The sequence below is a fragment of the Triplophysa dalaica genome, chromosome 19, assembly GCF_015846415.1.
Source record: "Triplophysa dalaica isolate WHDGS20190420 chromosome 19, ASM1584641v1, whole genome shotgun sequence".
NCBI classification, from domain to species: Eukaryota; Metazoa; Chordata; class Actinopteri; order Cypriniformes; family Nemacheilidae; genus Triplophysa; species Triplophysa dalaica.
In genome coordinates this window covers 1,598,632-1,624,441 of record NC_079560.1, presented here as the reverse complement: position 1 = coordinate 1,624,441, position 25,810 = coordinate 1,598,632, and the positions used below count along the sequence as shown (strand labels likewise).

Below are 25,810 nucleotides of genomic sequence, written 5' to 3'. Positions count from 1 at the left end.
TTTCATACACCTTATACCCAAACGTAGTGATCAATAAACAAGATTGTAAATGAAGACTGTGACAGGTTTATCAGCGCTCGAGTGTGCTTGTAGTGTTGATGTATGTTAAACAGGCACTTTGATTTGTGACTCCACATTAAAAAAACAAGTTAAACTAAGAACATATCATGAAAATCTTTTTTTTCTTTAAAAAAAGAAATCGATCAGTATAACTGACATTTCAACACAAAGGCAAATTAATGTTCATAATTATAAAATCTTGACAGCCAGTGTGTTTGTGAGATCCACAATGTGCAAAGTCATTTAAAAAAGCTTCCTCTGTCTGGCCATCATTTCAACCAAATACATCCTCAAAAACAAGGATATAACCTTCAAGATCAGGAATTAATAAAACTGTTCCTTAAGAGAACACTTGGATTGAGTAAAAAATGTCCCTCTGTTTTCATCATCAGTCTTTAGAGAGCGTGGCAGTTCCACACAAGAAATCACACAGCGGATAATCATGTGGTTTTGAATGCTTTGTTTTCACTCTCTCGTTCTTTTAAATATAGAAGTCCAATCTGCTGGAGATGACTTTGCAGCCCTGCATGGAGAACACACGTTCTTCTGTGGGGAAGTAGTTGAGTTCGTGTGCCATTTCTTCAACAACTTCTTTATCAGGGGCGTGACCCTTCACTTTCATCTCGGCCAAACCGCACTGGACGATGTGCATGTATTCCAACGGGAGGAACGGCACGAAGAAATCAACCAAGTTCTTATCGATCAAACTCGTGTGCCAGAAACCACCTACAGAAATAGAGAGAACAAACATTCTGTAGTTATAAAGTGGTTACTGCCAAAATAATGAGAAACACACATTTTTATGAAATCATATTTTATCAAGCAAATTCCATGAGGTGTGCAACACACACAGAATTGCTTAATCAGCATTATGGACAAGAACGATTGGTAAATGCGCAAATGATGCTTTCATACAGTAGAATCACACTGAATATAACATTGTTTGGATATCAAGGAGGAGACGGGTGACGTACTGTTTTTGTTGTTGAAGACTGACAGTGACAGAGCTGTCTCAAGATCCTTTAACTTGATCTCCTCACGTTCTCTTCCGTCCTTCCAGAATTTCAGAGCGATCTGAACGATGTTTTCTCCCCCGGCATTGCTACAGAAACACGGTACAGCTCAGTAGCAAGACAAAATCGAATATCTTGCATTGCAGCCATTAAGCAGGATAAAGTTGTGCACACTGCACACATAAGACACACACGTTTGTGTTTACTGAAACAGTTATATTTTCTTTTTTGTTTAATAACTTTTTATTTGCATGCGTTTCCTGGGGCGGTGACTCATAACTACTATCATGAGAATGACACTAACCTGAGGAAGATGAAGATAGCCTTTCTGTACGACACTCCATTCAGGTTATCATAGAAATCCAGATACGGTTTAATACTGTCAATCAGGCCAGGATGCATTTTGTCCATTTCATCAAAGATAAACATTGAGCGTGCGCAGATTGACACATTTCCCCTTATCCACTCCTGCAACTGCGTCTGTGCACACAACCATATACACAACAGAGATATGATTTGACACTCAGGTGTAACTATATGTTTTGATGACAATTTGATATGAAATTTTAACTAAATTATTTATTAAATTAAACATTCCAAGTTTAATGCATTACATTTAGGCCCGGTTTCACAGACACGACTAATCTTAAACCAGGACTATGCCTGAGTTGAAATAAGATATTTATTTCGCTTTTATAAAATGCCTTAGAAGAATACATTACTGGTGAGCATCTCAGGACAAAACAATTGCACGGATATATTTTAAGATATTTCTGGGCAAGTTTTATTCAGTTAAGACAGGTCACACATTCATTTTAGTCTGGGACTAGCCTAAAGCCTTGTCTGTGAAAGCGGGCCTTAATGTGTTATATTTCAATCATAACCTTCACCCTTTATTTATTTAACAAAACAAAGAGTAAAATTCCTGTGTTTGTGAAGACGTTACCTTGTATGTTTCTATGTGTTTCTCATGAGGAAAATGTGCTGTGGCGGTAAACAGATGAAAGAAACTGCTGGACATTCCTTTTTGGTAAATATTTTCGGCTATGAGCTGGCTCACAAAGTTCTTCCCAGTACCGGTCCAGCCATGGAGGGACAGAACCAGCGGCTTCTTCGGGTTCTCATTGCTCATGAAGCCTGTGACGGCTTTCATGATGACCTGAGAGGCGACGTGCTGCCCGAACAACTTTGTGTTGAGGTCATGCTTCAGCCCTGTGGACAAGAGAACAGACCGACAGATTAAAATCTGTCCCATCTTCAGAACGTGCCAACACAGAAATGACACATTGGTGACGATTCAAATGCTTTAGGAAATGAGATTATGCATTTTGACAAGATACCTTTTTTATAACAATGAACAAAGAAATACTAAAATTAACAAACATGGCTCACAAACAAGTCTCATTATTTAAAAAACTTCAATCAAATACAGTAGTAATAATACCACAACCAACTTCAGAGACTGGTCTAGATAACAGATCAATATTTAATGTTATTATTCCTTACATAAAAAAATGAAACAATAAACCTATTATGATAAAAGCACAATTCTGAGTGTGATTTTGCGCATTCACAGCAATGTGTTCACAAGAAATTGCACACAAAAGCATGTTCCTATAAACCAAACCCTGACCACAACAAATTGTTCTCCAAGGTCTGATCAAACCCACATTACCTGTTGCATTAAAGTGAACCCATTTATCGTCGCACGATTCAAATAAATACCGATAGATCGTTTTGCCCAATGCTGCAGCCCCTGCGCCCACCAGCAGTGATGTGGACACGGGCTCTATCGCCCTCACGACCGTCCCTGAAATCAGGATACACTGCAGCAGGGTGATGTATGTACGAGAACGACTTTCCTTCATTTTAATAACTAAGTCATCGAAACCTTTTCAATCGCAAAACGTCGAGACTCCAATTCACAACCGCCACTTCCTGATTACGTGACGTCAACTGGCTGCGACGCGCACAAAGGCGCATGCGCGGTGCGCCAAGTTCATCATACACTGTTGCACAGCATTTTGTTATATTATTTTATCACAGCCTATATTTAAATATCGTTTAACCGGCATATGAAAAACCCAATAACTGTCCTTAGGAAAATATTTAGTAACTCTAGTAATCGAATCTGTTACAATTTGTATAACCTCAAACCACAAAACGTTACTGTAGCAAACCCATTGATGTGAACTATTTAGAATTTAATAACGTTCGGTTACCATGTCACAGGCCCAGACACCACAAAATAAAACACAACAAGAGTTGTGTAACGTTACCCAAGGGGTACAAATAAAGACTCCGCACAAACCTGTTTTGTTGTACGAGATCCACTCCGGTCTGCAGCATTCGTGAAAGTAATAAAACGCGTTTTGATAGCTGGCCAGAAAACCGGTGATAGCAGCAGCCATCCCGACAGCAATGCTGGTGCTGATGGGCTCGATTCCCGTCGTTACAGACAAACACCCCGAAACACACACAGCAAACAACAGCCAACATCTCAACCGCATCGTGCAGCCTGAAAACCGATGGAATTGTGTATTGTTTAAATCCTGCTCGGTGTGATAATGAAGCCACTTCCGCAAACCGAATCAAACGGTAACACGTTCTGACGTCACGAAGATCTTTTATAACTAATCAAATGAAATCATAATACGACTCTGTGGTGCAGATTTTACACGTACGTGGTTAAACATATACGTGGTGTTTGGTGCATAGCAAGCATGTTAAAACATTTTATTTATATGCTTTCATTATTTTATGGTAAATTAGTATTTGTTTTACTATAATCACAGTGTCATTATTAGGTGAGAAATTACTTTTTTTTACATTCAAAGGTCAATATTTGTGTTCCTGCTCTTTTCACTATGTATATTGCATTCTTTTATCTTTTTTTAAATTTATTTTATAATTCTTATATTTTTAATACATTCTCCATCTCAAGACTGCATGACTTTAAAACAATTATATTAATAAGATATAAATGGCATATAGTGTATAAGATGGGTCTTTTCTTCCATCACACATCAACACATTGAACGACAACATTTGTTCATCTGTTAATAATTAAATTAGTTTTGGACCTCCTGATAGTCAGTGTCCTTAAATTGTGTCCTTTATTTTAACAATAGAAAATGCATGTAATTTATTATTTGCATAAACCATAACGTTTCAATTTGTGGGCTTTATTCTTCAATATCTTCTTCATGTTAAAAATAGCCCCCAGCTTAAGACTTTTATCAGTCCACTCATGTTAAAAGCTACGGAAGAAGAAATACACTTCAGATCATTTTTCACCTCAGAAATCAGAGGTTTTCAGAACGTGTAAAATAAATATAGTTAACTCACTACCACATTTATATGAAGTGCTACATTTTCTGTCAGTATATCAAGACGACGATGACAATTTTTTTGTAATGATCATGAATGCCCTCTAGAGGTCAGCAATCTCTATATTTATATCATCCTAACATTTGTTGTTTTTTATAGGTGTTTTCTTGTTATAAAATCTGATATAAAAACATAAAAATGTACTATAATACATTATACATATATATAAGGAAATGAATTGCACACATTACATGGTTCAAGTATGTCTGTGTTGGTATGGTAAGTACAAAAACTAAAACATCAGTAAAAAATATTGGATTCACTGAAACGGAGTACAATACGATAAAGAGTAAAATTAACATAAATAAATAATACTGAGGATGGAATAATACGAATTTAAAAACGTAATAATATTTCTAACGGACTGCCGCTGCATCACGTCATTTCCGGTTCTGCCATTTTGCGGTTGCGGATCTCGAGTCGAGCCACTGCTGCTGCGTTCACTCACAGATCACCGTCAACCCAGCGTCTGATTTCACTCTGAAACGGTCTTAATAAACCGATAAAATGTCGGATTTTGACAGTAACCCCTTCGCGGACCCGGACTTTAGCAACCCGTTTCAGGTAAAGTCAAATAAACATGTTTTATTGCTGTATTTTGTTCTCTAGTTTCTTATGTTACTCCAGTCATGTCAATCAATGTTCTGGTCGTTTTAAATAGTCGATACATTTATTATGCTGAAAAATGATCTTTTTACATGTACATATTTACCATCCTTCAGTTTTGTGTCAGTACGCAATGACAAAGTCGTTAAATCATTAGGGTTGTGTTATTATTGTTATCATCGTAAATCTGACGGTTCTGGTCCATTTCTGGGGGTCTAACGTTACTTCTGGTCTGACAGTCCAGACAAAACCAGCTTGAATTCACTCTAAATTCACGTATTTTCCTCACATTTATCCATATTAACAGATCCATTTAGCTTTATTCTAGTGATGTAGAGATAATGGGAGCTTTATTCTCTATGTTATATTTCATTGACTTTATTTTGGGGGATTTGTAGTCATTTGAACAGTAATTTATAATCAGATGGGTAATGTTGTCATTATGTATTTAGTGTTTAGGGTCAGTAAGTGCTTAATCTCTGTTCTGAGGTTTGTACTTCTGCTGTGAAGACTTGGAAAAATAGATGATGTGTTTTGATATGTGATATCCTTGTATGTGTGTATGTGAGCTCCGGTCAGCCGAGGGAATAAGATCCCTGACCGCCTGTTTTGTTTTGTATTTATCTTGTTGTTCTTGCATGTTTTTGTTTTCAGGGGGAGATCCAAACATTTGTTGTCCGTACATAATTCACTATATCTGGTGATTTGGTTGTAGAAACGACACTGCTTTGTAAGTCAGTTATACACAAATGCCATATGCCTTGGGCTTCTCTCTGTTATTATTGGGCTGTTCTCTGGGGAGATGTAGACGTGACTGTGTGTGTTTGACATCACAGGTGTAGAAGAGGCACACAGGTGGAATCTTACCAGCTTTCCACTTGTGTGGACAAATGCTAATTTATGAACAGCAGATTGTGGCCTTTGATCTGTTGAATAGGACATGATCATTTGGACCTCTTTTTTTCACCCTTCTGTCTCTCTCTGTCTCTCTCTCTCTCTTTCTCTCTCTTTCTCTTTCTCTTTCTCTCTCTGTCTCTCACTCTCTCTCGTGCACTCTCATTATCTCTCCCTCGTGTCCAGTGGTCAACATCAAACCACCCACGCAAACTCAGATCTTATTTGCTGCTGTTACGCACACAGACAGAAAGTCATTTGTCTTCACGTTTTCTGGCTTGTCTTGGAAGTCGTCATGGACTTCATCTGGTCAGAAGCGATTAGCAGTAATGGTATGCGGTCCGTCACGGAGTTGCCGTGGTAACTTAACACGAGTGCGGTCCTGTAGCTGACCGACTGTAGCGACACGTCTTAATAATTCACGCTGTCTCTTGATTTCATTGTGTTTCTGATGCTGTTGTTTAGGGTGTATAGACGGTCTCAGTCTTGGTTTTATTTCGCTTGGCTTGACCTGCCACCCAAACCTCATGTTGCAGTGAAAACCTCTCTGATATATAGGTCTACATCAGCATTATGGTTAGCCAATTACAAAACAGTGCTATTTGTTTTTTGTCTTGTTTTTTTAATCTCTTTTTGCCAGTAAACATACAGACAGCGTTGTGTTCATTTGAAACGGCTTTTTTTGTTTTACAGTGTTATTTTTTTAATTATTTTTAGGGTTTTAATGATATACTTGGCTCACAGTGTGACATAATTCAAGACACAGGGTTCACAATACATATTAAAAAAATTATATTTAGATTAGGATTTATTTCCAGAAATGTTATTCGATATTCAATTTTTATAAAAAAAATTTACACACACCTAAGCTTATTCTAAATTTGACAACGATCAATGTTTTATTTAGACTGATGTATTTAAATTAATGAAAATGTAACTGGCCTGTCTGTGAAAAATAAAACAAGATTACAATTGAGAAAGGTAAACCTGAGAAGATAAATTCTTAAAACATTAAAAGCACAAATTAAGAAGTTTAGTATTAAAACATTATGGATGTTGACATAGGTCACATGTTTGCAGCTTAACCAAAGGATTAAATACTTCCTAAAAAAAGTTTTTTGCATTGCTTTGTAAAATTTTTGTTTTGTAATGTACCCCTCTAATAATTGTGTTTTTTCATAAAGTGGAATGGTTTGGTTTGTTCTGGTCCTTGATGCTTATTGGTCGATACACCATTGCATTCATATTAAATTGGCACTACAGTAACCGCTTTGACGTGAAACGCCTGTTCAACAGCTACTGTGTATCTTACACTCTCAGACCTTATTGTTAAAACAATGTAATGATCATTCCTTAAACCTGTCACATTGTAATATTCTATGATTCAACTGTATTACTCATCCAATCAGATTTGACTTCTGGAGCTCATAGTTTGATAAATTTGTTTAATAAACACAGTGTGTAAAACACGTGCATTTCCATTTTATAATAAATGATCTTTTCAAAAGTGTAGACATTTAGTTCATGCTCCTCTGAATGTCTCATCCTCCAGAGTGCTGTTTGCTAATCATTAAGTTGAATGTTGACTTTACCCTCATAAGCAGTTTCCAAAAAACACAAAGTAAACGGTCTTGATCCTGTATGTAACCTTGATAGAAACAACGATTGGCGTGCTGAACCCGTCTTTACTGATGTAGTTTCAGCAACAAGTAGGCGTGCTGCAGGATGTTGCAGAATTGCAGAGAGAGAGAGAGTGAGAGATAAAGACGCACATGTGTATTGTGAATTGGACCTGACGGTGCAGTTTGAGTTTATTATAATGATTTCATAATGCAGCAACTGTTTAAAAGCTGTCTTGTAAAACCTGTGTGGGTGTGCGTGTGTGTTTTTGTAGACACAAAATGTGTCAAACCTAGGCCGTTTAAATTAGATATAGTTCTTTTTGGCCGATACCAATTTTAACAAATTACTATCATCCGATACTGGTCAAATTCATTTTACAATACTAGCATTAAGTTAATTTTACTGAACAAGAATAGGATCCTTTTAAAGGAAAAGTTAATCTCAAAATTAAAATTGTATTATTTTTTACTCATCCACATGAAGTTCAACATGTTTTAGTACCTCAAGGCGTCTTCGGAACACAAATAAAGATATTTTAGGTGACATCCGAGAGATCATGGATATAGTTCTTATCAAGGTCCAGAAAACTACTAAAGACATCGTTAAATTGGTCCATCCTCTCAGTGTGCCTCAATTGAGATTGATTTTTTTTTTGAAGCGACGAGAATGCTTTATGCGAGGAAAAATAATGAGCGGATCGAACAATGTAACTGTGTCTTAAGTACTTTTCTGAACCTTGACAACAACTACAGTATAACCATGATGTCTATGAGCAGGCCTGGACATTTCTTGGATGTCACCTAAAATACCTTTATTTGTGTTCTGAAGATTGCGGGAGGTCTTAAAACCTCTTGAACGTCATGTGGGTGTGTAATCCTTTAAACAATTTTAAAGAGAGGCACAAGTTAGACAATAAGACACCATGACAGTCTTTAAAGGTGATTCTTCCTATCCAATATTTAATTTATTAACAACATTAACACATATTTGACATTTCTTTAATAAACTTCATAATAAAATTAACAAGTCTATGCTGATGCTATTTCATTATTTTGCTCAGTTAAAAGGTTGTATATTCAGACATGCAACTCAATGCCTCCATGCAGTTAATTAAAAACCTTTCTCATGCTATTGCCGATATGCAGATGATGTTAAATTAATCCAATATCTGCCGATTAATATCCGTGGACGATATATCGTTGCATCCCTAGTCTAAATACAGTCTTCCCTTAAATGAGTTTGAGCTGTTTTGCTGCTTGGCACAGGAGAACAAAAGAAGTGATGTCAAACCTACAATGATGTGAGAAAGGAGAACCTGTCACTGTGTGTGAGGAAGTGATGACTCAGTTCAGTCCTTTGAGTTTAGTTTCTCTCTGACTCATTCGTCAGTGCTGTAAGTTTGTTGTCACGGGACTCATTCAGAGAGAGCTTTCACTGATGAGAGTTTTGTCATACTCCCTCATAGGGCTGGGAGATGTGTTTAAAAAAAAAAAGATTGATAATCGACTTTAAAATCATCGCGATGTCTGTTAATACCAGGTGTGTTTGACTTCATGCAACGTTGCGCAGACGATCAATCATTCTCTTGGTCTATCTGTGCAGCTCCTGGCAGAAAAAGCAACAACATTCAACTGACCGAACAAAATTCTGAAATTTCTGTCACGTTACTGCACATAGTTAAAACAAGATTGACGGTATTATCGCACACGATATATCTCGCACACCCTTAACTTGTAGATAGAGTCTGTGGATCATCTGATGGTTTTGACATTACATTTTAGTAGTTGTTTTGTGGCACATACTTAACTCACAGAAATGAAAATTTGCAGTTTTATTTTCTTTTCGGAGGGAAATGACATCACTCAATACCAGTGTCATAAGGAACCTGCAGACATTTTTGTTAATTCTGTGCTCAAATCTGCAGAATTCTGTGGAACAGTTTTAAATGTGTTTACATTGTACAGAAATGGAAATATGTGTTAATATAGTTACTTCCTGTCTATGCATTTAACTGCAGGTGACAGTGGTTTGGTTCTGCTCATCATTTAAAAAGAGGCAGAGCCTACAGAGAAGCTTTAAGTGCTAAGTAAGAGAGCGTTTTAACTCTGAATACACCACACCAAAGCAGTACTCTGAATTCATTTGAACCCACAGAACATGTGCATCTCATTTTGTATGAAATATAGTTTATAGTGTTAAAGCAAAACGAAAGGGCTCGTCTTACGTTCTCATGATGAATGAATTATGTATTAACACAACACAATGTAAAGATAACTTCAAATAAAACGTAACGAGAGATAATTCTTTTTGTGATCGGATTGGAAATGATTCAGTGCTGTCTCAAGTAATCAACAGATAAATGGCATATTCTGAACTCCTCCGCGGTTAGTTTTGTTTTTTTAAACGTCTCAAATATCATATTGTTTGTCCTCCAGGCTCAAAACATCCCATCACAGAAAACAGCGAATCTTTGTATTGTAATGCGCTCATGTTGTGTCTGTAAACTTGTCAATGATGAGACTGTCTCAGTCTCAAGCCCTGATAAAGATGGTTTCAAAGTTTGATTTATGTGGGGTTCTCTAGGTTAATTATTTTGGATAATACTGACCGTGTGTACATGACAAGACAATTATGTATGACACAGAAAATGTGTTCTAATATTGACATACTCCTTTACTTCAAACTCATGTGTTTATTATACTCATACTCTCAGAAATAGGTGCATTGAGATGCCAAAAGTTAAAAGTGACACAGACGCTAATAAACCTGAATTTAGAGAATCCTCTCCATTTTGTCGCTAGCTTTGTTTTCCCTTTACTCTGAAAAGTTGAAGCAGTAATTTCAGCGTTGATCTGATTTCTGCTGTTTTCATCTCAGCTATGTTCAACTGTAATCTTGTTTCTGTCTAAAATAAGGCTGGAGTTTGTGATATTTGATTTCTGTGTATTTGAGTCTCGTCTCTCTACATGTACATTCTGAAATGATCTTGAGTTATGTAGGAACACACAGACGAAGGAGGTCAAACTTAGACATGCTGCTGGGGTTTCTGCTTTAGAATCAGGTCACCGAATTCAAATGCAATGAGACTGACGCTCGAGAAAAGTTTGTTGTTTGAGTTGATGTTTGAGTCAGTTAAGAGGTGTCATCCATGCCTGACGATAGTCGGGAGATGCTGGGGTGTGACATCAGACAAAAGTGTTTCGTGTTGTGTTTGACAAATTTTTATACATGCAGACAATGGCTTCCTCACGCATCACATTTGTATGTGTGTGATTATCTCATAAAACATTCAGTGTTTGAGTGAAATATTCATGGCTCTGGAACCCTGACAGTTGGATTGAAACGGATCCGCTTCAGGACCAGAGCGCCGCTTACAGGGGCTGCTATGGAAACAAGGGATTGAGTTAGTGTGTGTGTTTGTGTTTAGCTAACATGGAATTTATCATTTACTCATTGAGGGAATATAAAACTATTTTTCCAAGCTGTCTGCAGATGTCTCTTAGTAGTATGTGTACAACATTCTTTCAGTAACGTGTTACATTGTTGTGTTATGATGTCACTTCTAGGTCAGCAGACAAAGCTCTGACATCCCACGCCCACCCGCAGCCCACCTGCAACCAATCACTGTACTTTATATTGCACATTAAATGGGAAATTTATGTATTCAATCTAATAAAATCTGATTGGTCTCCAGAAAAAAAAAGTTGCTCAAAAGTTGCTCTTTTACAGTTTAGATATAGAAGAATCCAGTACCTCAGAGATGACGCATTTTTCTAGGATAACCTGAGAGTAAGCACCGCGCTGCTTCCCTCGACCGAAAGCCTATTCATTTTTCCCAAAGACTTGAAGGTTCCATAAAATAATCTCTGTGATTAACAAATTCTTTGCAAATTAACACCATATTTGTTACTTTTGAAGCCGAAATACAATTGGCAGAAGTCAAAAGCTAACAAGATGATATAAACAGACTACACTTAAGGTCGCTCGATATCAACGTCACCACCAGGAAGCCACCGCAACTCTTTCAAACTTTATTAAAAATGTGTTCACTGGTAAGTAATCACTCTGTGAATGAATCCGCATCGACGGTTTAAAAGATCTGTGCCCATGTGTATTATTCGTGAGCTTTATATGCACAATGAGGTCTAACGTCCCCGCCGAAGGAAGTAGTCGCTTTTAGCAACTTGTTAACAACCGCCGTTTTTAAGAGACAATAAGGCTTTAAAAAATCATAAGCAGGTTTTATTCTGTCATAGAATAAAACGTGAAAATATTTAGAGGTTTTGAGACATTGTAGACTTCTCTTCTGAAACTCTAAGGACAGAGACGTTCGTCAGATTTCTGACTATTTTTCTCAGGAGAAATATCTGAGACGCAGATGAAAGTTAACCGAATTTACATTTAATCATTTTAATTACTCTGATGTCTAAACTATCTATAAACTGAGATATTAAAGAAATCTGATCTCAGATTTTGTTCTTTTCCTTTCATCAGGCTGACCGAAAGGTAATTTGTGTTCACACAAGATACAAGCTAAGGTTGACACAACAGATGTGACCCTTGCCATTGTGTTTTCATCTCTATTATAGCTGTAGTTTTTTCACTGCTTCTCCGTGTCCCAGCATACAGACGTTATGGAGTGAAAACCAGTTGAGAGCGACAAAAACGTGTTTTCATTTTTAATTTAGCTCGAGTTTTCTTTTCCGTTTTGTGTTTAATTTGGCAGGTGCAACTATCATATTCAAAATAAAAACAATGTAAAATTACAGTTGATATCACTTGCTGTTTGTTCTAGCATGATGCATTGTGGGAGACACAGTGTACATACTGAAATAGTACACAAAGTAATGCTGGTGTCGTATTCTGAACACTCTTTTCTCCTCTGATATCTCCTCATGTTTGAATCTCTCCCCTTCATCTATTTATAGCTTCAGCTTTGTGGAAATTACTGGAATCAAGCAGCAGAAAATTGCAGGTTGGCTCTTATGCTTCTGCAGTTAAAGGCTGTGAAAACACGCAAGAGGATTTGTAGTATTTCCTCAACAGAGAGTGACATGTTTGGTTTCTGTCTGTGGATCTTTGCTGTTGTCTGATGCTGACTCAACGCTGGCCGTGTGAATGAGTTTGTCTCGTTGTGGTGTTAACCATCATCTGTGACGTGAATTATGATAATCATTACAAACTGGGCATAAAACATAACAGCCAACTGCCAAGTCAAGTGCGGTTCCTTTTCGATTAATTGTGCAGCATTTATAAATAGTGTGAGTCTCAGTGCGTTCACATTGAAAATTCTTAAAAAAGAAGTGCACCTTAAGTATCCGGAAGATGCACTTTTTTAACTGAAAATATGAAGTGTGGAAGTGTGGACACTTCACGCACTCAACGCTCGCAGTTTTGCTCTCCTGTACAGTCAGGGGCGCCGCCAGGAATTTTGGGCCCCATTACCAAAAATCTAATTGGGCCCCCTCTGCGCAGCTGTTGTCACCACATCTCTAGGACCTAACTGTCCCATTAAAAGCTTTACACAACTCTTATTAAAAGCTTGCAACTGTCTTGCTTCTTGTAGTTCAATACTTGTACTAGCACAATATTTACTGCTGGTGATTTGTACATGCATGCAAGTCTTTAATGCAGTTAACTATTTGATGCAAAAGCAACAATAAAAAATTTGCTCAAGGCTATCTTTTACAGTCTCAATGTATTTTTATTGTAAAATTTGACAAAATGGAAAATTATCTTAACAAAATTATTATTAATTATTGTAATTAATTATTATTATAATTATTAATGAAATATAAAAAAAGAAAAAAAAACTTAAAAATTAACATCATCTTCTCAAAACAATGAAAATGGCAGATTTCTTTACTTAGCTGCACATATATGCCAACAAGAAAATAAAGTGGCAACAAGAAATAAAGTAAAATGGAATTTCCACACCTGGGTTATTATAGTGCTAAACGTTTCCCTGCACTGATTAAATGTAGGCTAGACTTTTGTTAGCTAGCTTATTTCACTATGGACATTAAACAGGTTAATACCACTCACAGACTATAGGCCAGTGGTTCTCAACTCTGGCCCGCGAGATCCATTTTCCTGCAGAGTTTATCCCCAACTAAAAAACACCTGAACAATCTAATCAGCGTCTTTAGAATAGATGCGTTCAACTTAATTTAGTGCTGCGCAAATCTATCATCGTATGACATTTAAATACCGCAAAAGAGATTCAAGTGCATATTGGGCAGTAAGCATTTTAATCGCTCTCGCAGTACTTTAATGCGATTTGCCAAACAATCTGCGCAGCCCAACATTAAGTTGAATGCGTCTGTTCCTGAAGTCATTGATAAGCCTCTTCAGGTGTTTTATCAGAGTTGGTGCTGAACTCGGCAGGAAACTGGATCTCTCGGGCCAGAGTTGAGAACCACTGCTATAGGCTACACACCATTCTTGGTGAAAAACTAGGTAACAGTTTGACACGCTTTCCTTTGTCTTTCCTCTCTCTTTTTTCTCTATTTCCTTTTTTGGAAACCAGATTTTGATTAGGGAACATCGTCGCCACTGTAGTTCTGGCGTGTCTACTGACTGCAACTTAACACCGTCACGGAGAGCGCTAAGGCAGGACCAAACCATTTCATTCAGATACAGGGGGGGGGGGGGGTTGTTGGTCAATATGGATGTTTACTTTTTGGTCAATGGGTCAATTACCTTTTACTGCCGAAAACAAAGAGATTATTAATTGTATCATTATATAAATATATATAATGGATGATGGTTTGATAATTTTATATTAGTTTTTACCTATTTTTGGGGCCCCTGTCTGCCATGGGCCCTTGGAATTGTCCTAACTTTTCCAACCTATACGGCGCCCCTGTGTACAGTGATACCACTTCAATCTGATGATGACTAAAGTAATGCTGGGCAAAACAGATGAAAATGGCATTAAATGTAAAATGTTTTGAATTGTTTTTTATTCGCACGTCATTTGCGCACATTTGGACAAGACTACCCTTCTTAAATTCATGCACTAGATGGTTGAGTGCATAGGGCATGGTTGAAGTGCATAGTGTATATTATGTCATTTGGGAAAAAACTAAATATTGGTGTTACTTTGTTTTTCTGCAGGATCCGTCCGTGACGCAAGTGACGCGGACTGCCCCTCCTGGCTTGGAGGAGTATAACCCTTTCACAGACTCAAAGCCGGTGAGTGGCTGCACACTAAGAATGAATTGCGACTGCTGTTTTTATATATTTTTTCCTGTATTCTGTCTGTATTGTTTAAGCTCTCGATTCACTAAAGGAATTATGTAAATCAGTTTTCAGCGCAATTGCACCTTCAAAAGTCTGGGCTGAATGCAATTTTCATGGTGCAGTCGGTAATCCTGCAGTCCGTCCCTGTGTAAGAATGCAGCAGACTGACGCAATCTGGCGTGCTTTACTGGGGCCGCACAGCATCACTTCAGCACTGCAGTCCAGACCATTGAATCTGCTCTTTAAAATGGCGAAGGTGCACTGGACCACGCCACGTGTGTCTGGATGTGTGCCCGGATCTGATCCATCAACTGATCATTATTTGATGTCCTGGTGAATTAATGCTACTGTGATCCATCCGAAAATGTGCAAATTCTTTAAACTACCACCAGCTCTTAAGCATAATGTTAAATTAAATCTCTAATGTGTCTAAGGTGTGTTTGCGCAGAAAAGACTGACAGATGGGCTAGTGCTGTCTAAGCTCATTGTTAGACTAAATTGTGGGTGGTTGGTAAAAATATGCAGGTTTTTGCAATGAAATCCCATAATGATGCAACTGCTGAGGGAGTGCACACCTGACACCATTGTGAGAGGCTGTAAACACACAGATGTCCCGGAGTTTGTCAGCAAACTGTTGTGAAGGTTTTGTTAGGACAGTAATAATTGAAACAGGCTGAAAGTATCTCTGAGAGGGAGACGTGTGGTGTTCCCAATAGATTATAGGCATCCTTTTTACTACATACTGTGTAGTGTGTATTAGTTACTAAAGTTTCTGTGTAGTTTGTTACAATGTCAAGTGATTTTATTACTTTGAACTTCTGCTGTCCAAATGATAAATTGTGATTTGGCGTGTATATTTATGTGCTTGTGTAAATAAACATACATGAGTATATTTAAGAAATATGAGTAACATATATTTATTTATATGTTATTTAAATTAATTACACGGCTCGTTGGAATGCTTGATTCTGATTGGCCAGTCATGACATTTGCAGGTTCATTATTTCCACATAACAACCTCTCAAAATGATTTTTTTTTTTTGACAAATTTAATATTAATATATCTTTAAATAACATATGACATTATATTTACAACTGATTAAACCAACTTGCTGTTCATACCATTTGAGCATCTTTTCTTACCTTAAAACCGAAAGTAAGTTGCTTTTCCTGCTTTGCATTCTGTAAAAATTAGCTAATAATATTTCAAATTCACATTTCATGTCCAGTTTTTTTTTAAGTGTAATAAGCGAGTTATTTTACAAGCAGCCGGGTGTTATGCAGAAATAAGCCCCGACAGTGTGATCAGGACCCGACTCGAAACGTCTGTACAGTATACCTTACCTAGTTTTTTATAGGTTTATGTTAGTATATGTTATATAACATTAATATTTAGATGTTAATATACACACACATATATTATATAAACACATATATTATATAAACACAAAGGATAATTTTGGATTTGATTTGTCGCGATTGACCGATTTGACAGTACTACTTTGGAGATGTTCCACTATTAGCATTTTAAATCCAGTTATGTGTCAGAAAATCAAAGCCAGTCAAACAGTTGCATTTGACAGACACTGTTATCTAAAGCTGGAATACTGTATTCCATTTAATTCACATTTACCAATGTAACATTTACCTTGTGTTTTAAAGGGATACTTCAGCTAAAAATAAAAATTCTGTCATCATTTCCTCACCTTCGAGTTGTTCCAAATCTGTATAAATGTCTTTGTTCTGATGAACACAGAGAAAAATATTTGGAAGAATGCTTATAACCAGACAGATTTTGCCCCCATTGATTCCCATAGTAGGAAAAAGATGGAACTAGTCAAAAGTGCACCAGAACTGTTGTCCTACGTCTTCAAAATATCTTCTTTTGTGTTCAACAAAACAAAAAAAATGATAAAGAAATTTTTCCTACAATGGAAATCAATAGGGGACAAGGTCTGTCTAGTTATAAGCATTCTTCCAAATATCTTCCTCTGTCTTTATCAGAACAAAGACATTTATACAGATTTTGAACAATTCAAAGGAGAGTTTCCATCACTCTGGTTTTATTCCCATTTTGAAGTTTCGCATCAGAAACGAGTGATGAAAACGACCCCCCAAAAAAGGGTTACGCTCGCTTGAGGTGTTTTTTTGTAAAAAAGGGTTAATGGGAATAATGGGCGAATAAATTCCTACTTAAAGTCATGTAACTGCACTATGAGACGGCGTAACTTGACTAACCAGAGTACTGATCTTGTTACACAGGATCAGAAATGTTGTTATGGTCATACTTAAATAACTGAGCAAAGTCGTCAAGTATTTCTGTAATTGCCTCTTAGAACTGTCACGACAATGTTTCCCAAACAACAAGCATCCACAAAAGCACTGCATTTATTGTGTATCGTATTCGTCTGCTTGCACAAGTATTGTTATATATGAAAAGTATTATATTCAGTGGCTTCTCTTACTTTTCTTACTGATATTTAGTGGCACTTTATTAGGAAGCGACGTTTGACTAGTTGGATGGAAACGGTGCTTATACGAAAATCTTTTATGCAATGTTCCAAATATGCACATACCATAAATTCACAACTTTGAATGGAAACGGGTGTGATGACAGAATTGTCATTTTTGGGTGAAGTATCCTTTTAAGTAAACACGCTTTATATTGCGTATTTTTGCTTTTCTAAACACAGCTTAAGAGAAAAGAGAGACTAACCTAGCATACAATGCAAACAAAAACACATTTACGGTCTGGTATCGCCTGCCCAGAACATCCCACACCTCCACAGCATGAAGCCAGTCGTCCTCTGCCCAACAGTCACATAAATCTAGACATCCCTTTATTTTATTGATTGTGAAATGTGTGCATATGAATGAGTGCATTTCTATATGATCCAATGACACATTCAGTCAATCAGAATTCATTAAGATGTCTGGTGTTGTGTTGTTGTGATTAATGAATCTGTGTGGTTTTGGATAACAACATCTCAAATGGATGTTTTGGTGTTTATAGGTACCAAAAGGCGCTGGCCATAAATCAATCCCACCTACAACTAACACACAGCCGGCCATCATGAAGCCCACCGAAGAGCCGCCAGCGTACACCCAACCTCAGCAAACACAGGTAAAGACACACATTTAGACATCTCCAAACTCACAATCTTTCTTAGTTAACAAATACTTGAACATACTATAGTTCTGAGAAATACTCCCCAAAGACCCCTCGAGCAGGCCAGAAGACCCCAGAGCGCAAGCGATCTGTTCACCAATGCTGTTATAATGTGTGATTCAACAGCCCTCGAGATGAATGGGACACCTCACTTCTCACACAAATGGACAGACGCATATCAGATGACTCACTCGCTCGGGCTTCCCACCGTTACGTCAGGCGCTTCGGGTTAGGACGCAAGGTGATCCAAAGATTCTGCTGGAGTGCGAATAGAAACCTGCTGTTATTTGGCGCCGTGTCTGTGGCTTTAATCTTAGCGTGTGGGGTGCCGGGAGGGTCCGAGCCTCGGGGGTCGACAGAAGGCTTGCTTCACGTCACGTGATGTAGCCTTTAGGAAAAAGCCGGGAACTCTGGGCTTTCTGATCCCTTCAATGACCCAGAAATAAGTCCTCTTCAGGACACTATCTATCAACAGATTGGCTCAGATATGAGTCGTTCTGAATATTCTAATCTGTCAGACAGTCACTTGTTCAAAAGACTGAATTGGGCCTTATGCACTTTTTTTACCAGTTATAAACCTATAGCAATAGTTACTCTGATTATGTATTTTCTGTTGGAACAGGAAGTTGCATTTCGTTTACATCAAAGCACCGCTGTTGCAAGTCGGTGGCAGGTGATCTTTGTAGACGTGTCATTTCTGAGCTTTTGTTTGAACAAGAATGCGTATACACCCTTAAACAGGTGATGTCATCCATTTAAAAAAAATGTAAAGTGCACATGTGTGCGAACATATTTGAATTTTCAGGCTGTTGGAATACACACGTATTTAGGTGACCACAAATCTAATAGACGTGGACTAAAAGAAACTCCCAAGTTTGACTTTCTGTCTATTTACAAAACACTGTAGAGTGCTCAAATAGGCAAACACATAAGTCCCACAACCCACACGTTATTTACATTAAAACCAGCTCAGTCTGCTGAACGAGAACCTCGCTGTCAGAACACTTTAACCATCCAGACAAAAGATTTCACTGCTACTGTGAAGTCATTCTTTACCTTCGGGCTCTTATCAGAAAAGGTGAGTATAAAAAAGCCAACTCAGATCATGTGTTTTCTAACAGTCATTTTCTGATCATGTTTGAATCCTCTGTGTACGTGTAAAATGTTAAATGACTTGGACGATTAAAAATGAAGAGATTTCCCCAGTGTGGTCAAACCAAAATGAGGTTTGGTATCTGAGTGATGGTGGAGAGATTGTGTTTGTGCTTGATTCTGACAGCTGTTCACTGAAAATGACTTCAGATGTGTGTGAAATACAGACACATGTGTTAATAACTGGATTGTGTGTGTGTGTGCGTGTAGGATCCGGTGCGAGCCCAGGCGGAGTTACTGAGAAGACAAGAGGAGCTGGAGAGAAAAGCCGCCGAGCTGGACCGCAGGGAGAGAGAGATGCAGTCTCTGAGCGCATCGGGAGGTGAGTTATTACAGAGCTCGACTTCTGACGTATACAACAAGCAACACCCTCATAAGCGCAGTACACACCAATTCTGCTCAAAGCCACGTGCATTCTGTACATCAAATTCTCTATGTCACATACCAAGTTTGGATGTAAAGCTAGTGATGTCACATTGCATTTACATTCAGAACAGCTGTCAATCATTTTATTCTGACCGTGCTACAGTGCTGGATGTAGCATCATCGCTAACTTTTCTCCATCTCTTTTTAGCCGTTTAACATATTTTTCTGTCTGTCGAATGCTTTTGTCAAAGGGAGGAAAAACAACTGGCCCCCCCTCCCAGAGAAGTTTCCTGTGGGACCGTGTTTCTATCACGACATATCAGTGGACATCCCAGTGGAATATCAGAAAACCATTAAGATCATGTACTATCTCTGGATGTGTGAGTAACTCTTGGTTCTGGATTATACGTTGATTACAAAGTGCTGTGAAGTGTAACATGTAAATACTAGCATTAGTGAATTTTCTTCTGTGTACAAAGTTGGTCTTGCCGGGTTGTGTGTGTTTTTTACTCTTTGTTCCTGAAGAGGCATTTTTTTTGTATTATAATAATAGTATAGTGGTACAACTTGACATTAATAGACTCGGTTTACTAGAGAAGGTGTTTTTGTCCTAGATTTCTATTTGCAGATGAGTGTTTTGTGGTTTTTGTATCCCTGTGTGGTTAGACATCATAGTCAGATGGTGTGCGAGACAGATCTGGTGCACCTTGTGTCATGTGATAAAGATATCATGTGACTGACACTTTATTTTGGCTGATCTTATAGGGCAAACAATTGGCGCAAAGAAAGAGGGAATGTTGAAAACCCTAATCACTTAAATGTTATAATGTAGGTTGTTGTTAAAATTTGAAAACAACGGGCAAGAAATCATGTTTTTATGCTTGTTTGTACAAGCCTAAAACTTGCGCTATAGGTTTCAAATGTGAATGAATCTCATTGGCTGTTTCTTTACCTGGTAGCAGTTATTGCTCTTTCGATTTCATTCATTTTTTAATTCTTTTTAGTTTAGTTTACAATTAATTGATTGTTTACAGTAATAAATGTAGTTGTCATATTGTGCTTGATAAGAATGGAATGTATTTTAACAATCTGCTAATCATTTTCTCGTGTGATTCTCTTCCAGTCCACACGGGGACGCTGTTTGCAAATATATTCGGCTGTCTGGCGTGGTTCTGTGTAGACACATTGAGGGGAGTGGATTTTGGTTTGGCCATGCTCTGGTTCATGTTATTCACACCCTGTTCATTTGTCTGCTGGTACAGACCTCTGTATGGAGCGTTCAGGTACACACACACACACACACACACACACACACATTTACACAAAGAGAAATGTTATGCAGAGGTCAGTTTGTAATTGTGTTCTCTCTCTCTGTCTGTTTGAAGGAGCGACAGCTCATTTAGGTTCTTTGTATTCTTTTTCATCTATATCTGCCAGTTTGGCGTCCATGTGCTACAAGCCATCGGCATTGCAGGTTGGGGAGCCAGGTGAGACAAAATGTAGAATTTATTGATGTGTATCTATGACGAATCGATGACACACTGTTTATAAAAACAACTCATACGGTCGGTGTTTGTTTGTATGCGTAGCGGTTGGATCTCAGCGCTGACATGTCTCAACACCAGTATTCCTGTGGGGATTATCATGATCCTGATCGCTGCTCTCTTCACAGCCTCAGCTGTCATCTCTCTCATCATGTTTAAAAAGGTGACAAACCAAATACAGTATTGACAATATACACGTGAAATACACCTAATGCTGCATTTGAAATCATCATGTTTCATTTAGGCTAAGCTGACTATGTAGACAGTTCGAGGCAGCTCACTAAATGAAAGTAACGTGTGAGTGTTTGTTTTCAGGTCCATGCGCTGTACCGGACCACCGGCGCCAGCTTCGAGAAAGCGCAACAGGAGTTTGCCACCGGGGTCATGGCCAATAAGACGGTGCAGACCGCCGCCGCTAGCGCTGCTTCCAGCGCTGCTTCCAACGCTGCCCGGGGAGCCTTCAAAGAGCAGATCTGATTGGTCCAGAGAGCTTCGAACCCGCCCCTGCTCCGTCCAAGCTACTCTGACCCCACCCGCCCCCCCTCATTCCTTCTAACTGTACTTACAGTCGTACATAAGCCGTAACTGGCTGGTCAAGACCACACCGCTCACATTGCCTCAATGCACTCCTGTGACTGACTGAGATCCCCCCGGCCCCTCCCCTCACGTCAATCAGAAGGTGTGCGCGCCTGATCTTTAATTTGAGTGTGCGTGTGAGTTGCCTACCAACTCTCGAGTGTGTGCTTATGTGTGCATAAACAACCAAGTCGTCACTTTGTACGTTCACATCACTGTTGGATTTCCGTGCGTCCCTGTTGTGCTGGAAAAAAAAACTGGAAGTGATGTCATCAGGTGACCTTTTATGGATCCAAGAAGAAAAGAGAGATTTTTTTGCCCTCACAAGTCTGTCTTGCCGATCTGCTTTAAAACAAACACGATGGCTGCAAAACAGTACATTATTTATTTCAGGAAATTATGATTGTTGTCATCGCACAACGGTCTCATACATTTCCCCAGGTCTTGATTTGCAAAGTTAAATGTATGGATTGATCGTGGCGGTTAAAAATATACGATGATGGATGCTTCATTGTACTGAAATGTTCAAACTCTTAATGTCAATAGTACTTAATAATAATTTATTTGACGTTCGAAATGAAATTGGCCTAATCATTTCTAACTATCGTGAGAGAAGTTATCAAGAACTTTGTCCTGTGAATGAGCCAGCGCTGGAGCTTCTAACAGGCCCACACACAGCTCAGAGGGTCTCTATACCTGTACATATATAAATATATATATATAAACCTGTATGATGACTTAAAGTATTGATTGATTTTAAACCTGTGAATGATTCTGAAGCTTCCTGGTTTCTTTTCGTAACAGAATTGTATTGGAATGTTAACACAAGGTTAAGCACTCTGGATGATGTGATCCTGCACATGCATGGGAAGCCTGCTGACCTGTAGACCGGCTCTCCTCTCTGCCAGTCGTACAGACATAAACTGGAGAAAACACTTTAATGAGGATAAAAAATAATAAACCAATCTTTGCATCACTCCGCCCAAATTTCACATCACTGAAGACTGAACCGTGTTGGGCCGGATCAGTACCGTTACATCAGCTGATGGTGGATTCTTAATGCACTTTAGTCGGGTAGACGCTGAGAATCATACACAGACGCTTTGTGAGTGTTGTATTCAAATCAAAGCAGTTATTGAGGTCTTATGAATGATTTATCCAGATGTTTGTTCGGACTGTGGCGTCTGCCCTGACTAAAGCTCAACATGTTACAAATTCATTTGTCCTTCATCATCTGTCTTTGGTTTGTTGTTTTGTCTCTGTAGATGTGCAGATGTGCTTGTGTTTGAAATTGTTTTTCTCACTTGAGTGGAGCAGAGAACCTTGTAGCCTTGGTTACTGTCACCAAGAGACAGCCAAGTTTTGTAATTATGGGATATGCATCGAGATGGAAATGTTAACCTGTCGTTGTGCGTGTGTTCCTCACCCATGTTCAGTGTTGAGTTTGTTTAAAATATTTCTGCCTTATGACTTACAGGAAAAGTTCACCCAGGACTTCTGTCATCATTTACTCGTCCTCATGTCATTCCAAATTCTTATCTCTCCGTCATGGAACACAAAAGACATTTCCTGATTTTTTTGAACATCTGATGAGTGTCATGTTTGAATTTTCTTTATTTAATTTGTACACTCCTTCATTGTGTGACACTGCAAGTCGTTCTTCCTTTTATAAATAAATTTCAATGAATGGCACCTGAATGTTCTTCTATTTTCAGCTGTTTTGAATTACTTTCTTGTACACAAAAAAGAGTGTGTGGTGCAATGGATCGTGGCTTTAGGGGTCTCTCTTTTTTTTAATTAGTGATGTTAGGGATCTTAGTTGAAACACTGATACATGAGAAACGTATTGAGAGAGGCAGCACTGGTTGTCATGAATCTTGACCGTCAAGTCTGATGTTATTTAATGCAGAATCGAGGGATATTTGTATATTTTGTACAACTAAAGGAAGGAGGCCTGTTGTCCTTAATTTCATCGTACTGTACAAACGCACTCGCGTCTCTCCTGTAGTCGCATGTTGAGTAGTTTGAGTTTTGTATATTTATTGTATTAACACAAAATAAAAAAACAACAGCGAAACCTGTGTTTTATTGATTTGCATTCTAAGTCTCATCTGTTTCTTGATATTCATCAACAGCATTTTTATAAGCCCTGCAACTAGATATAAGAAACATGATTTATTACTTCTAGGTTGAAAACAAAATAGTGTTGTAAATATATATTTGTTTAAACAGATATGCATAACCATCTTGTATATAGGTCCATATGGGATGAATTCTTTCCCCATATAGGAAGATTATAGGCATTACTTTTTATATTAAACTTTAATACTTTATTTTATACTTAAAGATTGAGAAATGCTATACATTATACATTGAATTTCTCGAGACCCACTGGTCTCCTATACATTTGAAGTATATTTTATTTCAATTTTATGCATGATTTTGGCAGATGCTTATATCCACCTACAGTTTTTTAAAAGCATGTGTTTTCAAACCGGGGTCCAGGGTCAGAGAAGAAAAACATAAAATGTCTTTTTCTCTTATTTTTTGCTACATGCATGGTTTCACGATTTGTTTATTTCTATCTTTAAAGTGAATTTTTCTCTCAATACCTTTTCCTTATTTCACACGTAAATTTCAGATACAATATGCTGTCTTTATAATATCACATTAATTATTTATCTAACAATGTTTAAATGTTTCTTTATCCATAAACATGTATCGATGGATATGTATTTTAGAAAAGGGTTCGATCACAAAAGGTTCTTTTTTGGGGTACCACAAATAGTTTTACATATTCAATATTAAGTTTAAAATAATTACAAAGTAAAATTCTTCATTATTTATTGTATGCTTTGTTCGTGTACATTAAACGTTAGAGGGCGGTAAAGTGCCATTTCTATGCAAAACTCGGATGAGGCGAGAAAGGTAAGATTACTTCCCCTCCAGTCGCGATTGGCTGCTAAAAAAACGATTCTTCCGGAAGCCGCTTTGATTGGTTCACCGATGAGAAAAGTAATTGTAATATAATAATATTTAATAATATAATTTATATTTGAACGATGACAACGCAGAATTTGAATAGCCATACATACATTGAAACTACATTACAAAGTAATATTTTAAAATGTAACATTGATTATTTAGACCAGTCGTACGTGTACGTGACCAAATAGAGCCCGAGCACCGCAGCTTCCGGGCCGCTAAACCCCGCCCATATTACGCACACGTTTCACAAAAGAGTTAAATATTTCTTACGGTAGATGGCGATTCTTTATCACTATTCAGTTTATAAAAGTAATGCAATGCTTTACAACATGTAGGCCTAATAATATAAAAAATGTGGATTTAAAGCGTTTACGAAACTACAATAAAAGTCGCATTATGGACCATGTGAAAATATTGTTGCGTGTATTTTTTTCTACTCCAGATCGATGACAAGCATTCAAAGATTGATATTTCAAATGCTCTACTTTTCAATTCAAACGTCTTATTTTCATTTCAAATATGCAATATACACATGCCGTGACAGCTATTGCGTTATTTATGTTCTTTGTCGCCACGACAAAGAAACCAGGAAACGATAGCAAAAGCAGAAGTTTTTCCCTCTTCATTTGACTGTAAAACGAGTCACACCTTTCTTACCTGTGCGGTCACGTGATCTGAGAGGTATGAGCTGCAGTCTTTAAGTGTGTCGGTTTAAGAAACGAAGCACTTCGTCCTGGTGTGTGTGTGTTGTTTGTGAGTGTGTATATAATGGCTTTGTAGCTGGAAAGCATCTCCCAGTCAGACCAGTCTTTCCAGTTTGCTTGAGAACACGCAACACATACAGACAGAGAGAGAGAGAGAGAGAGAGAGAGAGAGAGAGAGATCAGCTCCTCCACACTGATCCGGAGGAATAAATGGAGCAATAATTCTATACAAAACAACCTAAAGGATTCAGAGAAGATAGTTTGATATCGGTAAGTCATGTTTATGTGTTTAAAGTGGTTTGTGTTGAAGTGGAGATGTTGTTTTGTAAAGTGTTTCTTTGAGGTGTGTCGCACCTGAGTGCCTCTACCTGTGCGTGTTGAACTCTCCAACAATCACAAACACACAAAACATATCTGTTGAGGTTCAACAAACATCATTCTTTAGACTTTAAGTAAACTTTTCTAAATTGTCCTTTTTGG

General features: G+C 37.9%; 3 protein-coding genes across 4 annotated transcripts in view; 2 read left to right on the top strand and 1 right to left on the bottom strand.

The window, feature by feature from the left end:
- Nucleotides 1-505: 505 nt before the first annotated feature.
- tor1 (torsin family 1) lies at nt 506-3,678 on the bottom strand. Of its 2 annotated transcripts, none has more exons than XM_056731853.1 (5): nt 3,385-3,678; nt 2,020-2,285; nt 1,378-1,553; nt 1,035-1,162; nt 506-786 (listed from the first exon to the last, which is right to left on the bottom strand). In XM_056731853.1, the coding sequence occupies exons 1-5, from the start codon at nt 3,581-3,583 to the stop codon at nt 542-544; spliced, it is 1,014 nt and encodes a 337-aa protein (XP_056587831.1). In that variant the 5' UTR covers nt 3,584-3,678; the 3' UTR covers nt 506-541. The 2 variants fall into 2 exon arrangements, with proteins under 2 accessions (XP_056587831.1, XP_056587832.1); XM_056731854.1 differs by lacking the exon at nt 3,385-3,678 and adding an exon at nt 2,749-3,024.
- Nucleotides 3,679-4,878: 1,200 nt separating this feature from the next.
- scamp1 (secretory carrier membrane protein 1) lies at nt 4,879-23,736 on the top strand. The gene is made up of 9 exons (XM_056731392.1): nt 4,879-5,027; nt 14,706-14,783; nt 17,845-17,955; nt 19,363-19,474; nt 19,770-19,898; nt 20,642-20,801; nt 20,904-21,005; nt 21,108-21,225; nt 21,378-23,736. The coding sequence occupies exons 1-9, from the start codon at nt 4,971-4,973 to the stop codon at nt 21,537-21,539; spliced, it is 1,029 nt and encodes a 342-aa protein (XP_056587370.1). The 5' UTR covers nt 4,879-4,970; the 3' UTR covers nt 21,540-23,736.
- Nucleotides 23,737-25,339: 1,603 nt separating this feature from the next.
- atp8b1 (ATPase phospholipid transporting 8B1) overlaps nt 25,340-25,810 on the top strand; it is a 31,196-nt gene continuing 30,725 nt past the window's right edge. The window contains exon 1 of the mRNA XM_056731444.1: nt 25,340-25,600. The gene's annotated coding sequence lies outside the window, so the exon portion shown is untranslated. The remainder of the gene's footprint in view (nt 25,601-25,810) is intronic.

Excerpts from the sequence above, each read along its gene's own strand:
- tor1 (XM_056731853.1), bottom strand. The coding sequence starts at position 3,583 with ATGCGGTTGAGATGTTGGCTGTTGTTTGCTGTGTGTGTTTCGGGGTGT. Across the intron at positions 2,286-3,384 it reads GATCTCGTACAACAAAACAG|GGCTGAAGCATGACCTCAAC; the intron begins GTTTGTGCGGAG and ends TCTTGTCCACAG. Across the intron at positions 1,163-1,377 it reads GCTATCTTCATCTTCCTCAG|CAATGCCGGGGGAGAAAACA; the intron begins GTTAGTGTCATT and ends GTGTTTCTGTAG.
- scamp1 (XM_056731392.1), top strand. The coding sequence starts at position 4,971 with ATGTCGGATTTTGACAGTAACCCCTTCGCGGACCCGGACTTTAGCAAC. Across the intron at positions 14,784-17,844 it reads CTTTCACAGACTCAAAGCCG|GTACCAAAAGGCGCTGGCCA; the intron begins GTGAGTGGCTGC and ends TGGTGTTTATAG. Across the intron at positions 19,899-20,641 it reads CATGTACTATCTCTGGATGT|TCCACACGGGGACGCTGTTT; the intron begins GTGAGTAACTCT and ends ATTCTCTTCCAG.